The sequence below is a fragment of the Pipistrellus kuhlii genome, unplaced genomic scaffold (genome assembly GCF_014108245.1).
Source record: "Pipistrellus kuhlii isolate mPipKuh1 unplaced genomic scaffold, mPipKuh1.p scaffold_m20_p_19, whole genome shotgun sequence".
In the NCBI taxonomy this organism is placed as follows: domain Eukaryota; kingdom Metazoa; phylum Chordata; class Mammalia; order Chiroptera; family Vespertilionidae; genus Pipistrellus; species Pipistrellus kuhlii.
In genome coordinates this window covers 8,867,238-8,885,653 of record NW_023425504.1, presented here as the reverse complement: position 1 = coordinate 8,885,653, position 18,416 = coordinate 8,867,238, and the positions used below count along the sequence as shown (strand labels likewise).

The 18,416-nt window shown below is 36.8% G+C and overlaps 1 protein-coding gene across 3 annotated transcripts in view; it reads right to left on the bottom strand.

Annotated features, from left to right (window-relative positions):
• The window catches only part of MOSPD1 (motile sperm domain containing 1), a 39,180-nt gene that overhangs the window by 346 nt on the left and 20,418 nt on the right, over nucleotides 1-18,416 (bottom strand). For 2 of the 3 annotated variants that reach the window (XM_036443364.2, XM_045583502.1), the window contains exons 2-6: nucleotides 16,297-16,551; nucleotides 16,110-16,185; nucleotides 14,172-14,389; nucleotides 6,902-7,063; nucleotides 1,728-1,958 (exon numbers count right to left, since the gene is read on the bottom strand). In XM_036443364.2, coding sequence (XP_036299257.1) covers nucleotides 1,927-1,958; nucleotides 6,902-7,063; nucleotides 14,172-14,389; nucleotides 16,110-16,185; nucleotides 16,297-16,450 — 642 coding nt within the window. In that variant the 5' untranslated portion in view covers nucleotides 16,451-16,551 and the 3' untranslated portion in view covers nucleotides 1,728-1,926. Of the gene's footprint in view, nucleotides 1-1,727; nucleotides 1,959-6,901; nucleotides 7,064-14,171; nucleotides 14,390-16,109; nucleotides 16,186-16,296; nucleotides 16,552-18,416 lie in introns of those variants that run through there. The other variant, XM_045583501.1, reaches the window with a different exon arrangement.

Genomic DNA, 18,416 nt, shown 5'->3' with positions numbered 1-18,416 from the left:
TGTAAGGTAATGAGTGGACAGGGAATGGGGTAGACAGGGATGAAGAGGAGTAACTTTTCACTATACACCTTTTTTGTTTTTAGTTTTTAGTATTTTAGTTTTGAAGCACACGACCATTACTTTTTCAATTATTAAAAATATTAGCTGCTTTGGTAAATTAAAAAATTTAAGATATTTAAGCTCATATGTTTTGCTCATTTTTTTTCTATTTAACCCACAGGAATTAGAAGAGCTAAAACTTTTGAGTTCCTCAGAATAACCCAAATAAAATGTGTAAATCAATGTGAAACTTGTGTTTCCATTTTCTTTTATTTTTTAAGTACCTTATTTTTATTACAATGTGTTATCATATACACACACATGCGTGCACATGCATGTGCACACATACTCATACACACGCATACACACACACACACACACACACACACACACGCAGGATTTAAGATGAACAGAGAAACAAGGATAGCCTCCAAACAGGTTTTTTTACAAAGTTCAAAATAGATTACACTGACATTTATGTGCTTTCCATTCATTACACAATGTATAGACATGATCCATTTAATGATTTATGCTCCCCAAATGGTTAAACCAATCAGGATTTTCTGTGAAAGAGTGTATGTAAAAGCTTTTAGGTTAGACTCAAAGAACTGTTTCTTGCTAAAACCAACCTCAGGCATACATTTTGTGTTTACATATACTCCTTGAAAACTATAGTAGCAGTGCGCAAGTTCATTCTGTAAAAAGATCTGAAAAAAACAATTGAGACTCTTAATGCATTGTGCTCTCAGATAAAAATCCTAAATATGACAGTAACAGTTAAAACTGCATATATATGTTAGAGATCAGAAGATGCTACAAAGAAATGTAAATAGTTGTGCTTCAGGAACTTTTCCATACAGTTGTTTTAATAATAAATATAAACTTAAAAATGTCTTGGTGACTGATATAAAATAGACACAGATATCAAGGATTTTATATACTTGGCGTAGGGTTTGTGAAAAAGCAACTCCACATAAACCATCTGTTATCTGGTAATCCCAACCTGGCCTAGTCTCTTACAGTCAGGCAAGAGGCTGGGGAGAAAAAAAACAGATTTTTCCTCATTATCCAGAGATAAAGCCAAGGTGAACCACTAACCAAACACATGCCTATCTTCCTTTAGGTTTCTTAGGCCAAATAAGAGAGGTCAGCCTACTTTTATGAGGTTTAAAATAACCCCACATGTTTGGTATCTGGACCCCAACCTATTCTGTAATTCAGAAGATGAATTAAATATGTCCTGTCTTCTGTGAGCCCTAGAATAAAAATGATTCCTCAATACTTTGTGCTTTATAAAAAAAAAACACACACACACAAAAAAAAACCCCTCCCACACATTAACTGTAAAACTCTTATTTCAGAAACACCATGGCAACTGTTTATAATAGAAGCCAAGGTATAATTTACATAATAATGTTGATGTCTGTAGCAAGGAAATAAATGTAATTTTATTTTTAGGCTAGTCAGTTTGCTGTTTTAGGCCTTTAACTAACTTTGAAGGACACATGAGCCTAACAATTAAATTTAAAGTGAATCAGCAAAAAGATGAGAAAATAACAAATGTTTTCATTAAAGTTATTTTATGCACAAGAGGTTTAGATATAAAAAGAATTTCCTCAAAGAATTTCCTCATTGTTACTCAGAAGCATCCTGGTGTGTGTGTGTGTGTGTGTGTGTGTGTGTGTGTGTTGTTTTATTTATAACATAATGTGCTGGAGTCCTTTGAATAAAATTATAAAGTAATTTAAAATATATATTATATATTTATAATCACTGTGAATCATTCAATAGTTTATAGCATATTAATGGAGTGAAATAGAGATAAAAGGCAGTCCACATTCATATTTTCAAGATAGATTTACTTCAGAAGTCAATCGAATTCCTTGCTCATGTTCTAAATATAGCCATTGTGATAAGACCTGAAAGAAAACAAAATGAAGAACAGTTAAAGACATGCATTTTACAAAATTTTCCATTCAATAAGCAATTGTTTAGCCCTCAATGAGCAAATAAAATATAGCACATAGGCAGGTACTCTACTAAGAGCTTTAAGTCAATTTGAATTTAGTTGTTATTATACGTTAAAAACATGCATTTTACAAAATTTTCCATTCAATAAGCAATTGTTTAGCCCTCAATGAGCAAATAAAATACAGCACATAAGCAGATACTCTACTAAGAGCTTTAAGTCAATTTGAATTTAGTTGTTATTTTACAGAAGAAATCCAATTTATAGCAAAGGGCAGTCACTGGATATATTTAGTGTCAGAACATAGCTAATTTTTAACTTCCCAGTGTATCCAATCACGTCAGCTATATAATAATAGCAAATGTGCCATTAAAGTGTCAGTAAAGCCAGAGGACTTCATCAACAAAAACTTTGTGGGCCTATTTGCACCCCAGGGCCCTAGGGCCACAAAGAGACAGAAGTGGAGTACCCCTGAAAGATTCCATACATAAAACCATAAAAAATTTAATAAAACGTTCAGTCCCAAATGAGTGGTTAAAAACCACAAATGTGGGACTGAGCAGTCAGAAAACATACCCCAAAATGTAAAGCTGAAATAAGCCTAAAGATGAACAGAAAAAATACAGAACAATGAGATGGGCAGAGATTAAAGTGAGGGAAGGGCAAGGGCAAGGGCATGGATGAGAACCAATAAGTAACCTAACCACTCTAATTAAGGATTTATGTAGGGCAGCAACTAGACAAGAGTAGCTCAGATAGATCTCAGAGCATAGAAAGTCTTAAATGCCAAACTATAGATTTATACTTCATTTTATAGACTCTGGCAAGGGTATGGAACATCCAGCCAGTAGACCATATAAGGCCCTCAAAATCATTTGGTCTGGCCCTGCCAAGGTATTAGGGTTACTTAATTAAATGTTTGACCAAATATAACAGGCTAATTTTTAAGCAGATACTTTTGTATGGCCCAAGAATCCTATATGATAAACGCCGAATGTGCTAAGTGTCTGGTCGTCCGTTTGGTCATTTAACCAATCAAAACGAAATATGCTAAGTCCATTCAACTGCTTGCTATGATGTGCACTGACCACCAGGGAACAGACAGTCAGCCAGTTGCTATGATGTGCACTGACCATTAGGGGTAGATGCTCTGAACTGCAGGTTAGAGTTGTTGCTGGGGTCTGGCAGATCAGGATTGAAAAAGATGGGCTGATCATATCCTGTAGCCCTCCCAGACCTCTCCAAGGCTAGCCAACATCCACATCCCTCCCTGGCCACGATCATGCACTGGTGGGGGTCCCTTGGCTTGACCTGTGCCCTCTTGCACTGGGCCTCTAATGATGTTATAAATATACAAATGTCCGTTGGCAGTAAAAAGGTTCGCCACTCCTGGACTATGGGGAATCATTGAAGGTTTTTGAGCAGGGAGTGTTGGTAGTGAAACCAAAACAGAATGGAAAGCAATCTGACAGCAATATAATAGATTTTTTTTTTTGGGGGGGGGGTGGAATAATGGGAAAAGACAGAAATAGGAAGAGAAGGGACATAGTCAGAAGATAGGGAGACAATTTAGAAAACAATTTTGAAATTAGGAAGAGAATGCACCAGCCTGCCTAATGTGGCTCAGTGGTTGAGCATCAACACAGGAACCAACAACTCACCAGTTCAATTCCCAGTCAGGGGACATGCCCAGGTTGTGGGCTTGATCCCCCAGTAGGGGTCATGCAGAAGGCAATCAATGACTTCCTCTTTTGTTGATGTATCTATCTCTCTTTCCCTATTCCTTCCTCTCTCTCTAAAATGCAATAAAATATATATATATATATATTTTTTTTTTAGCCGAAGCCGGTTTGGCTCAGTGCTAGAGCGTCGGTCTGTGGACTGAAAGGTCCCAGGTTCGATTCCGGTCAAGGGCATGTACATTGGTTGCGGGCACATCCCTGGTGGGGGGTGTGCAAGAGGCAGCTGGTCGATGTTTCTCTCTCATCTGCGTTTCTAGCTCTCTATGTCTCTCCCTTCCTCCTCTCTGAAATATCAATAATATATATATATATATATATATATATATATATATATATATATATATATTTATTTTTTTATTTATTATTATTTTTTTAAAACAAGAGAATGTACCAAGGAATAATGAAAAGAGTTGGCAACTTGGAGAAACCAAGATGGCAGCATAGGTAAACACCTAAATTGCTGCCTCACACAACAATTTCAAAACTACAAATAAAAGAAAAAACAGACATCATCCAGAACGACAGGAAAGCTGGTTGAGTGGAAATTCTAGAGAAAAGCACACTGAGACTCAGAGGAGCTACGGAAGTCAGAGGTACTTAGGCACATGTGTGGAGAGGGCAGGCAATTGAGTTCACGGCTGCCTTTTTCAAGCAGGAGGCAGACAAAAGCTCCCAACTGCACTGAACTCCAGTTATGGGTGAGACTCTGGGGACCCAGACTCATTCGGGGAGAAACTGGACTGTCTGGTAGCAGGCAAAACTCAAGGGCAGCTTTCTCTCAGAGGTGCTTGCAGCAATTCATGGGACACTAAGACCCAGGGGCCACTTAGGGCAGGTCTGACAGGGAAACAAATGTTCTCTGCTCTGCCCTAAGACTCTGCCCCATTCAAGCTGAGCACAGAGGCTTTTTGCAAGTCGTGTCTCATAAGGGTATCTCCAGCACAGAAGTTCTCCCAGTGTAGACACAGCTGTTCCTCACAGCCAATTGGCCTGGAGGTCAATTCCTTCCAGTGATACCAACAAAAATCAAGGCTTAACTACAGCAAGACTGTGCACACAGCCTACAAAGGGGTGCACCAAGATTGTCCACCTCCGGTAACTGGGGAGGCTGAGCCACTGGGCCATATAGGAGACCTAGCACACAAAGTCACTCTATCAACTCAGGGAAGCAGCCAAAATGCGGAGACAAAGAAACAGATCACAAATGAAAGAAATGGAGGAGAGCAAATAATTGGATATAGAGTTCAAAACCACAGTTATAAGATTTTTCATTTTCTAGAAAAGGCCAATAAATTTAGTGAGACCCTCGAGGATATAAAAAAGGACCAACTAGAAATTATACATACACTGACTTAAATAAAAAGTATATATTATAGAGAGATCTATCAGCAGACTAGAGGATCGCAAGGATCAGGTCAAAGATTTAAATACAAAGAAGTAAAAAACCCTCAACCAGAAAAGAAAAAAGAAAAAATAATCCAAAAAGTTGAAGATAGTGTAAGGAGCCTCTGGGACAACTTCAAGCGAACCAACATCAAAATTATGGGGGTGCCAGAAGAAGAGAGAGAGCAAGATACTGAAAACCTATTTGAAGTAATAATGACCAAAAATTTCCCCCACCTGGGGAAAGAAATAGACTTACAAGTCCAGGAAGCGCACAGAACTCAAAACAAAAGGAATCCAAAAAGGACCACACCAAGTCATAATTAAAATGCCAAGAACAAAAGACAAAGAGAAAATATTAAAAGCAGCAAGAGAAAAGCAGTTAGTTACCTATAAAGGAGCACCCATACGATTGTCAGCTGATTTCTCAACAGAAACTACGCAGGCCAGACGGGAATGGCAAGAAATATTCAAAGTGATGAATAGCAAGAACCTACAACCAAGATTACTCTACCCAGCAAAGTTATCATTCAGAATTGAAGGTCAGACAAAGAGCTTCACAGATAAGAAAAAGCTAAAGTTCATCACTGCCAAACCAGTTTTATATGAAATGCTGAAAGGTATTCTTTAAGAAGAGAAAGAAGAAAAAAATAGATAAAAATTATGAACAACAAATACATATCTATCAACAAGTGAATCTAAAAATCAAATGAATTAAAAATCTGGGGAACAGAATAAACTGGTGAATATAATAGAATCAGGTACATAGAATAGGAAGGGATTGATAATTCTCAGGGGGAAAGGGATTTTGGGGATACAGGAAGAGACTGGACAAAAATTATACACCTATGGATGAGGACAGTGGGGGGGAGAGATTAAGGTAGAGGGTGGGGTGGGAACGGGGTGGAGGGGAGCTATGGGAGAAAAAGAGGAACAATTGTAATAATCTGAACAATAAAGATTTATTAAACTAAAAAAAAAAAATGGGCATCTCAAAAGAGATGAGAGACTCTGAGCAAAGAGTTATTCATCACTAGAACCTTAATCCTTCACACGTTAGGCAGGTACTGAATAAATGTTCCATTGAAGTAATTATAAATTTTCAAATTAGGATGACTGACAAAAATGCCTTAACAGGAAAAAGGGGAATTGGTTTAAAGAGAAAGGTTCATTATCCAGCCTGTGTGGCTCAGTGGTTGAGCATCAACCTATGAACTAGGAGGTCATAGTGCATGACTAGGTTATGGGCTCAATCCCCACTGGGGAGCATACAGGAAGCAGCCAATCAATTATTCTCTCTCATCATTGATGTTTCTATCTCCCTCTCCCTCTCCCTTCCTCTCTGAAATTAATAAAAATAAAGAGAAAAGTTCACAATATTAAACAAGCCACACTGTTCATCTCTATCGCTGTATATACTTTGTCTAAGTGTTCCCTAGGATCAATTCCTTGAAGTAGAAAAGCTGTATCATGGAATATATGCATTTTACACATTTTATGCCATTGTAAGTCAGTAAAAATAAGATAATTGAATACAGTATCAGGTACTAAATAAACTAAAAAGAACTAAATGTGAGTCAAAAATTAAATCTTAAAATGTACTTGGCCTCAACATGTTTTTAAAGCAATCTCTTGTTTATGTTTTGATAAAAAAAAAAAAAATCAAACCAACACCACCACCATCATCCAATATACATAAGACCATCACTACCACCTCCAAGCCATACATATTGCCTACACATATGTCCCAAATCTTTAAACTACTTACCTAAGATGTAAGCAGCCACTAATTTTTGATTCACACTTAAGTGGAGGTAGAGAGGCACCAGCGATTCCACATCCCCCAGTGTAGGAAGCATCAGAGCTGCAATGCACACCACTGCCAGGAAGACAGTTAGTAAACTAGGTCCTGAGGAGACAGTTCTGTTTTCTGTAACAAAAGACAAAAATCCCTGAGCTGCTTCCAAAAACAACTTAGACAAAAGTTTGTTCACATATACTGCCCACCATTCACTAGGATTCTGGTTTTGTCTAAGTTCTCGGATTCTTTCTCCATCACTCCCATTCCATAGGGACCTATCTGCTGAACTTATCTGGAAGCCTATTCTTCTCTGAGTCATAGGGTGGAATGTTGAAACAGCATTGTGATGTAGTGGGTTCCTATTGAAAGGCTAGTATTCTTCCACACACTCTCCTCACCGTAATCAGTAGAAAGTGTTCAAGCAAGTATCAGCTGTCTATGTTTATAAATTATATGCACAAATACTGCCCTATTACACTTAATATAAAACTTTTAAATAATGGGGTAAAAATAGACATTGAAATTCTGATGTTTTCTTCCTGTACCCTAATGGATCGCTTATGTGCATTTCTTTCTGAAACACACTGCACTAGAGCTCCACTATCTTCTAGAAGTATCTTATGTAGGTTTCCAGACATTTGATCCTAATAACTACAGTATCCTGCTACCAATTTTGAAAATGTTATGGCAGCCGAAGCCGGTTTGGCTCAGTGGTAGAGCATCGGTCTGCGGACTGAAAGGTCCCGGGTTCGATTCCGGTCAAGGGCATGTACATTGGTTGCGGGCACATCCCCGGTAGGGGGTGTGCAAGAGGCAGCTGGTCAATGTTTCTCTCTCGTCGACGTTTCTGGCTCTCTATCTCTCTCCCTTCCTCTCTGTAAAAAAAAAAAAAAATCAATAAAATATATTTAATAAATGTTATGGCAGCAAAAAGGCACTATTTCAGTGTTTTAAAACTGCCCATGGAAACTCTTGCCCTCTGCTCTATTCCCATTTATAGCAAAGAAGAAATTAGCAGAAACAATATTTGGCAAATATTGTGCTAAGTGAAACAAACCAGTCACAGGACAAATACTGCAAAATTCCACTTACATGAAGTGTCTGAAATAGTCAAAGTCATAGAAGCAGAGAGTAGAATGGTGGTTGCTAGGGGTTGGTGAGTGTTTGAGATGGGAGTTACTAATCAACGGACATAAAGTCTCAAATATGTGAGATGAGTATGGTCTAGAGATCTGCTGTACAACATTGTACCTATAGTCAACAAAAGTGTTGTGTACACTGAAATATTTGTGAACAGAGTAGATCTCATGTTAAGTGTTCTTACCACAATAAAATAAAATTTATAAAACATTTATTATCAGCCTTACTATTCTACAGTTCTGGGTGTATGGATATGAGTATATTTAAGAAACCCACTAAGAGCATTTTCTGTTATTTGGATTTTCCCACTACCCTTCCTTTCATTAAAAGGAATAGCCAACAGCAACATAATCTTTGTCTTTTGTTAATGAAATAATGCTGTTTATTTTATTATTAAATGCAGCTTTTCTAAATTATTAATACTTTAGCTTTTGTGCAAAGTTTAACTGAGCATTGCCAAAACCAGGTAGATGAAAACAAATTCACATTTTATAGTGATTACTGTTTGAGGTAAACTAATAGCATTAAAACCTAAAATCTTGCCCATGAACATAGACATAAGAGTGGTAAAGGCCTAGAGCCTGGAGCGGGGCAGGAATCGAGTGGTGGGGGGACGGGGGATAAAGAGGGGGACATTTGGTGGGGGGAAATACCTCAAAACAAGTCTTGTTTTAGTTAATAAATGCAGTACCCTTACATTTATATTTGTTGCAAATATATGTTTTCAAGGAAAACTGACAGTTACACTGCACACTGCAAACCTACAATAGAGATAATTTCAAGTAATCTTTAGTATTTAGAGAAATTAAAAAAACCTTTGCATAAATGCTTGAAGTTTTTCAAAATGGAAATAGCTCTCTCTTTTTTAAATACTCACCTGGAGAGAGAGAGAGAGAGAGAGAGAGAGAGAGAGAGAGAGAGAGAGAGAGAGAGAGAGAGAGAGAGAGAGAGAGGGAGAGAGAGGGAGAGAGAGGGAGAGAGAGAGGAGAGAGAGGAGAGAGGAGAGAGGAGAGAGGAGAGGAGGCGGAGGGAGGAGAGGGAGAGAGAGAGGAGAGCAGAGAGAGGAGAGAGAGAGAGAGAGCGAGAGAGAGGAGAGAGAGAGAGAGGAGAGAGAGGGAGAGGAGAAGGAGAGAGAGGCGGAAGAGACGAGGAGAGAGGAGCGAGGAGGAGAGGGGAGAGAGGGAGGAGGAGAGGGAGAGGAGGAGGAGAGGAGAGGAGAGGAGAGGAGCGGAGAGAGAGGAGGGAGAGGAGAGGAGGGAAGAGAGAGGGGGAGAGGGGAGAGAGGAGAGAGGAGAGAGGAGAGACCAGTTGCCTTCCATAAGTGCCCCATTGGGGATGGAACCTACAACCTAGGTATGTGCCCTGACCGGGAATCAAACTGGCAATCTTTTGGTGCACGGGATGATGCTCAATCAACTGAGCCACCCTGCCTGGGCAGAAAATAGCTCTTTTTATGATTGTTGTAAAAATTTATAGAGATACACAAATCATAAAGGTTCCTATATAATCTCATCTTCCTGGAAAGAACACTATTTGTAGCTTGCTACAGATCCTTTTGGATTTTATTAATGCCCATATAAACATGTAAAATAATTTTTACATAAATAAAACTATAATACACTGTTATAACATTATACTATAATATACTCTTTTTATGTTACTGCTGATGTAACCATCTATCATTGTATAAGAACCTTGTATATACTTGCCTGGCATCCCATCTCACAAACATTTATAATTTAATCAATCCCCAACTGATAGACATTTATATCCTTTTCAACCTTTTATTATTATATAAATAATAAGGACCCTAATTTTCTTAAGCCAGCGTGCACTGACCCAAACATTGCAGACATAGTTCATTGGTAATATAATAAAGACAAACCCACGAAGATTCAGCTGCATCTTTTTAATAACCTGGGCTGTAGTATTATGGAAAAGTATGCTTTGTGAGTTTCCCTTAGTTAAATTTCTACTAAATTAATATATACATTATATGTATGTGCATACACAAGTCCTCGAAAGTAACGTGGAACATTTAATCAGCATATTTGTTAAGTGTATAGAATTATAAGGGCTGCTTCCTTTTCAAACTTTATTGCCATATGTTTTTAGACAATAAACTTGAGAAGGGAAAATCCCATTTTTACTGCTTTACAATTCATTTAAAATTCCGAATCTTTCATGAGCATAGCCTTTGACCATTTTCCAGCTCACTCAAAGAGCCTCACAAAATTGTTGTATTGATAGCATGTCTTATAAACACTTTCCCAGCTGAAGACATGAAAAAAATAATACCACTTCAAAACTTCTCAGAAAACAATCTCAATTTGTTTTAAAATTTGGATAGTCCTAGCCAATTTGGGTAGAACATTGGCTTGCAGACTGAAGGGTCTCAGGTTCAGTTCCAGTCAAGGGCACATGCCTAGCTGTGGGCTCAATCTCCAGTTTGGGGCATGCAGGAGGCAGTTAATCAATTATTCTCTCTCATCATTGATGTTTCTGTCTCTCTCTCCCACTCCCTTCCTCTCTGGAATCAATAAAAATATGTAAAAAAAAAAATTTAGTTCAGAAAAACTTAATGGAAAACCTGAGAATCCTATATACTGGAAATCACACATAATTCACTATAGTCATGTGACAAATCTGATGTTTTGGTCAACTACAGACTGCATATGCAACTGCAGTTCCCTAAGATTATAATGGAACTGAATAATTTTTACCACCTAGTGATACTGTAGCCATCACAATGTCATAGCACAACACATTACTCACACGTTTTTGGTGCTGTTGGTATAAACAAACCTACTGAGCTACCATTTGTATAAAAGTACAGCACGTATAATTATGTACAGCACATAATTCTTGATAATGATAATAAAAGATGATGTTACTGGCTTCTGTATTTACTATACTACATATAATTTTTATCATTATTTTGTAGTATACTCTTTCTACTCTAGAGTTTGCTGTAAAATAGTATGCCATGTTATGCAGGCCACAGCAGCCTCACAGGTCTTATGTTTTCCATATCTCTTGATTGCATCATTTTCTCTTGTGCTTGATTTAATCTCGTGTTGTTTTGGGCATTAACATGCTACACAGGTTTGTAGCCTAGAAGCAATAGGCAATACCATATAGCCTAGGTGTGTAGTAGACTATACTAAGTAGATTTGTGTAATTGCACTCTATGATGTTTGAACAACAAAACTGCTAATGACACATTTCTCAGACTGTATCCCAGTGATTGAGTGACACATGGCTGTTTTAAAAAAAATAAACAAGTTTAAAATAGCACTTTGTCAACATAGACTAAATCATCCACCATTACACTCTATTAAAGAAGAAAACTTTACTCAATTCCATATTAGAAACATATCGCCCTTGCTCTAGAGCAGTGTTTCCCAAACTTTTGACATATCTGTACCCCTTCTATAATTTTCGTAACACTGAGTACCCCTCGTAATCATGAGAATGCAGAATTAGGCGCAGCTAAGCACGGTGCAGTGCACATCCCCACCAAACTCTTCCTGTACCCCTGGGGGTACGAGTACCACACTTTGGGAAACACTGCTCTAGAGTGTCCACAGCAGTGGAAACATTGTAAGACAAAGAAAGCCAACCCAACAGACCCTACCAAATAAGAAGTTCAGTGAAGCTATAGTCAGCCACAGATTCAACAAACCATTGACTTGCAGTTGGAGGATGCGGAACCCATGATACAAAGGGCCAAATAAGACACTTAAGCAACTGCTGATTTTAGTAATTGGGGGGGGGGGGGTTCTGGAGCCAGTCATCCTTGGGTACAGAAGGACAATTGTACTCTGTGCCTAGAACATAATGGTACACTAGACAAATAAGAGGCCTGCTTTCATTGAGCTTCCTGACATCGTTTTTTGTTTTTATTTGGTTTTTCAAAATAGAGATCACCACGTGTTATTCCAGTATCACCTAATTTCATTTATTTATCTACTCCAATTTTACAATTAGAAGAATACTTTAATATATTTCAGATACCAAAGATTCAGTATAAAAATAAAGTAAGAATAAAATGCTCAATTAATATACATTGTAATTATTTAGCCTTTCAGGATAATTTTTCACCCGAATTCTCATACACTTAAAAATAAAAGAGGATAGCCCTAGCTGGTTTGCCTCAGTGGATAGAGCATTAGCCTGCAGACTGAAGGGTCCTCGGTTCAAGGACACATGCCCAGGTTGTGGGCTCAACTTCCAGTAGAGGGAGTGCAGGAGGCAGCCAATCAATGATTCTATCTCATTGATGTTTCTATCTCTCTCTCCCTCTCCTTTCCTCCCTGAAATCAATAAAAATATATTTTAAAATAAAAATAAAAGAGGATAAAAATATAACTAAACTATTAACTCTTATTCTTGGCTATTAAACTGGTTTGTTAAATACAAATGAGTTCCAAAGATCACTTTTTTCACCATTTGAATGCCATAAGCATCTATAGCTGCAAGCAGCAGACCTTTTTTAATTAAATTAAAAATATCACGTAAAACTCTGGGGAGGGAGGGCATGTATGGGAGTATGTGGGGAGAATTGGTAAGATATGTACACACATAATACCTTAATAAAAAATGAAAAAATAAATAAAATTTAAAAATATACATATATCATGGCAGTTAAATTATGAATGTAACATAAAAAAAACAAATATCCATATTTTATGGTCTTTCTTGTTCTAGAGAAAGCATTGTGAAAGGGAAATCTTGAATATCATAAATACTTATAAGTCAACTTAATATTGATCTAAGGGCAAAGTGGCATTTGACAAAGGGTCTCTTTCAGCTTCAAAATAAGAAAAACTGGTCCTGTCAATCAATAACAGTTGCTGAGAAAAAAAATCAATCTACTAGCTACTACCCAGTCCCTAGTTTTGTTATCACCAGAAAATGTGGGCACTCCCTACATGGACTGAGAAGCCTTGCCTACAGTAAATTAAAGAGGCATTACTCCTTGTGTTATCAAAATAAACATGCTAAGATGAACAGACTGATAGGGAATCTATGAATTAATATAATGACAAATAGACTTTATGTGACAATTTCAAGGGCAGCTGCTATTACATTTATATATCACTATCAAAAAGTTCCCATGATTTTCTATGGAAAATTTATCTACCTCCTCTTTTAATGGGGTTGGAGGGAGATAATGAAAAATTAAAAAGGAAAGATGCCCAAAGAGTTGAAGATGAGGATACTGTCAATGTTGAAATAATATATCATAACACTTCTATATATCTAAGCTGGAAGGAAATGGGGAATAAAGAGGGATTGAATCAATAGCCCACAGGGGATATTATAATCTACTTAGTTTAATTAACTTCAACTTTAATGACTTTTTTTTTTCAGAAATAATATAAACAGTGCACCAAGCTTGGCCTATTGCCAAACACAATCTCTCCTTCTTAAAACTAATTAAATGAGAAAGGATATAGGAAAGTCACAGAAACAAGAGTATATAATTGCCAAATTGTGATAGCATTATAAAGTACAGTGCCTGCATTCTCAGGTTTTATAGATTTAAATGATATGGGAACATTTGCCTTCTCCTTACAGCACCCTCTAGTCCTCTCCTCTGAAAGTCCAGCTCTAGACCTCGGCTTGATTTTAGGTATCTAATCTCTAGGTTCTGTTTCAAAAGTAGTTGATTATTTTTAAAGCAACAGATTATTTTTCTTTTAATTACTTTATTAAGGTATCACTTACTTGTCCTCATCCCCCCCCATTCCCATCCCAAACCCTCCCCATGCATGTCCCCACCCTCCTGTTGTCCGTGACCATTGGTTAGGCTCATATTCATGCACACAAGTCCTTTGGTTGATCTATCTCCCTTATCCCCACCCTCCCCTACCTTCCCTCTGAGGTCCCACAGTCTGATCGCTGCTGTTCTTGTTCATCAGTCTATGCTGTTTATCATTTCCCCTAGATAAGTGAGCTCATGTGATACTAGAAATACACTTATAAGAACAGAAAATGAGACAATTCTAGTACTTATTCTTAGATCCCTGATTATTTTAAAGTTAGAAATGTGTAAGACCTCAAAAGAGCTTTAAAAATAACCCAAAATTACCTGGTTGAAAAGACTGCTCAAAAAATAAGCTATCACTTAATGGTTCCTTTATTCTTTTTTCCTCTTCTTCCTTTTGTTGCTCTTTTGCAGAAGGGAGAAGAGTAGCCACAACCTCTTTCTTTCCTAAAGCCTTTCTCTCGCTTTGTTCGGAAACTTGCAGACGGAATTTGTCTATTACTCCATAGTGACAGGATCGAACATCTTTATGACGAATCACACTGAAAACATTAAAAAATAACAAATGCTGTTTAGGTTTTGGGGGTGGGGGCTGTCAAACAGAATTCAGCAAGAGATTTCATACATTCCAATAATATTAACTGATTATCACCAAATATTCAAATACAGAGATTTGCTAATGAGGCTTTTTTTTTTAAATCACAGTATAACCCAAAAGGAAATGGGTACTGCTGAAATATTCGATAAAAGCACATACTCTAAAACAGAGAATAAAAGTAAAATATGATGGGCAGCTCTAGTCGGTTTGGCTCAGTGGATCAGCTTGCGAACTGAAGCGTCCCAGGTTTGATTCCAGTCAAGGGCACATGCCCAAGTTGTGGGCAAAGAAAATTTCTTTTGGCAATGACTTCTTTTCTGGATATCTGAATATAATAATATTTACTAAATAAGGTACATGAAATTGTTTCTTCCTCCACAAAAAAGTTTCTGTTGCCACTTATTCAAAAATATTAACACATTTTACAAACCTCACCCTAGATTTAAAATCTGAAATCCATGAGTGCAGATAAAAATAAGCATTTGCATGAGTAATCCAGTGTGACCAATCCAACAGAAGGCTAACAATACACTTCTGTATCTCTCTGAAAAGAGTATAAAGCACTTCAATGTTTACGAATTATCTGAAATTCCATATATTTTACTTTGTTCTTAATAAGGAACACAGAATAACTAGGTCAAAGGTTACACATTTTTTTGGCTAGAAACTACATTTCTTTGGAATAGTCCTTGCTTATTTTGTACTGAATGAAAATCAAAAGAAATGTGCAAAAACACATTCTTAAAGATACATCATTTTAATGTTGTAAGTCTATTAAAAAGAAAAGACTTCTGCTTCTCATTCTCCCAGAAAATTTAAACAAATACAGTTCACCGGGTGGCTTAAATTAAGGGCTGTTCAATGGATCCATCTGGTCATCACCAGTTCTAAAGTGAAAATTAAGTATGAACAGCCTGAACAAACAGTCATTTATCTGGCACTCTAAGAAGAAATTATCTAGAAGAGCTCAGATAACCTTTTATAGATGAGTAGTTATGCACTTGCTTCCTGTTTGTATAGATTAACTTCAAAACTTATTAGCTGAATCATTTTGGATGAACTTATATTACTGTTGCCCTGAGAGTGTAGTATTATTAGTTTCCCAAATTTCACTATAATAGCAAGATGTTCCAAAGAAAGTTGAATTTCTTAATCATAGCTAGAGAAATTTAAAGGAATAAGTTAAAACTTTACCATCATAAATGTCCATTATAACTAAAAGCACAACAATGAGGAAATGTTCACAGAAATATTAACACACATCAGTACTAACATAATAAAATATTATTAAGTATTTGTTTGACCTATTTAGAATCCATTAGTAACTTAACAAGAATTTATTTTTCTTTTTAATTCAACTTCTTGGTTTGATATTGGTTAATAAAATTATATAGGTTTCAAGTGTATAATTCTATAATGCCTTAACTGTGTATTGCATTGTGTGAGCACCACCCAAAATCAAATGTTCTTCCATTACCATATATTTCACTCACTTTACCCTTTACTACCGCCCAAAAAATTTTGATAGACTAAAACTTTCAGCAAAAAATCAAAGTATAATAAATGCCTATGTGGGAATAGTTTCAAGAAAAAAACCTTTTCAAGTTAAACATATAAATATTAACACATTTAAAACATGTTACCAGGAAGTAGTTGGGACTTACATATCCACACAACACTGAGGCTTTACTGCACCTGCAGCATCAACGACAACATACTTATTTGGAGTAGTACACAAAACTGAAAGAAAAAGTCACAATGGCCATTAGTGTTTTTAAAAAAATTAGTTTCTACAAGTAAAAAAATTAGTAGGGACTAGTTAAATCCATCAAATAGACCTAGGAGACTCACCTTTGAACTTTAAGGCAAACTCATAGGGATTATATAAAGTCAGCACTTGCTTATGTGTTGACTGGTCATCTGCATAAAATATTAGTTCTGTGGGAAACACAAAAACAGGAAGGTTTCCTTTCACTAACTCTAGTTGTCTTTTTTGTTGATGCATTGGCACTGAATCCCCCTTGCTGCAGCTTCTGTTTTCACAGTCTTGACTCTATTTTGGACTTTTTTTAAAGTCAGTTAAAAATTCCAAAGCATTTTGGCAATCTAGAAAGAGAAGAGAGAAAGAAAACTGAATGATACCTGTTTTTATTTGCTGTCCCACCATGAAAAAGCATGTTTAATGTGCATTAAAATAGACCCCCAAATAATTTAAACAAGCATTTTGACTTTTCCTCTAGGCTTTTAGCTAACTAAGCAAAGAAATTTATACATGTTCCTTTCACATTCAAGGTTTCAACCTTCCACAAATAACATTAATACCTGAATGAGGGATTAAAGGCTTTGTACCTCAATTTAATAGCCCTTTTCAAAGAGATGAGATCAGAGACATCACTCTTTTTAAATTTCAATTTTTTTAATAAATTAAGTATTCCCTCCACCAATCTTATGTGAGCCAATCAGAATTCTTAAAGACTAAAGAAATACATAGAACAGCTCTAGCTGGTTTAGCCTAGTGGATAGAGCATCGACCTGCAGACTGAAGGGTCCCAGGTTCAATTCCAGTCAAGGTCAAGTACCTTGGTCGCAGACACATCCCCAGTGGGGGGGGGGGGGGCTGGTGGTGTGCAGGAGGCAGCTGATCAATGTTTCTCAGCTCTATTCCTCTCCCTTCCTCTCTATAAAAATCAATAAAATAAACAAATAAAATATATAGAACAAAGCAAGTTTCCACAGTTTATGGAAGAAAAACATGAGAATCATTTTCACACTCATCTCAACAATACGATAGTGCCTTCAGGAAGCATGGATGGCAGAGTTATTTCAAACTTTTTTCTACTGAAACCAAAGATAAGCAAAAATGTCTGGAAGTCAAATATCCAAACTGTCCATGGAGTTTTCTATGAAATTTCAAAGTCAGTAAGTAGGTCTTGGTATGTGAGTGGCACTGTGCCTCCTCCCCGCCCCCTCCACATCAAGTGTACAGACTTCCTGAGAGCTATTTTCTTCTTTAAACTTCAAAGCCCTTGCTGGATTCCTTCGGGGGTTGTTGAATATGTTCCAGGCAGTTGTAACTGGCATAAGTCTGACTGATAAGTGCAATTTTCTGTATTTGTCTCCGAAACCAATTTCAAGCAACATTACTTAGCTAGTACCCTGTGTGACTTTTTCAAATAAAATACAAAAGCTAAAACATACTATCACAGGAAATACCTGATTCTCACCCTGTAGATCACACATTTAAAACAAGTCATAAGCATTTAACAGTTTGCTTTCAAGTTCTCATATATTCAAAGTATAATAAATATAACAAATGATTAATTTTTGTTGTTGTTGTTTTACCGGCCTTTAGAGTACACATGCTGTGATTCTGATTTAAGCCTTTCCCACTTTTATCAAATAAGATACTGTATAGTCATGCATGCACATTTTTATCCTTTTCTTTCAGCTGAATGCCTATTATATATAGGCCTGGCACTATGTCAGGAGCTGTACAAAGATACAAAGATAAATAATGCACAGGCCTTGTCCTCAAGAAACTCAAGTCTCACTGATAAAATAAATATTAAAGCTGTCTATTATAATGCACACTATTGTATATTAAGTACTTGGAGATTATAAGACTACTAGTACATGAATAATTCTACCTGGAAGAGAGGCCAGGAGATAGCACTTGAAGTAGTTCTTAAAGAAAAATATGCACACTTCTATGCTAGGGGTAGGGGTTAGAGATAGGTATGGAGGGTATTCTGACTGAGGGAACAGCATAAGCAAAGATGCAGAAACATGAAGGTAAGAAAGAATGTTGAAAAGGTTCTAATCAAGGCCCTGGCCGGGTAGCTCATACACCAAACTTGCAGTTCCATCCCTGATAAGGTTACATATAAGAATCAACCAATGAATGCATAAATAAGTGGAACAAAAATTGATGTCTCTCTCTCTCTCTCTCTCTCTCTCTCTCTCTCTCTCTC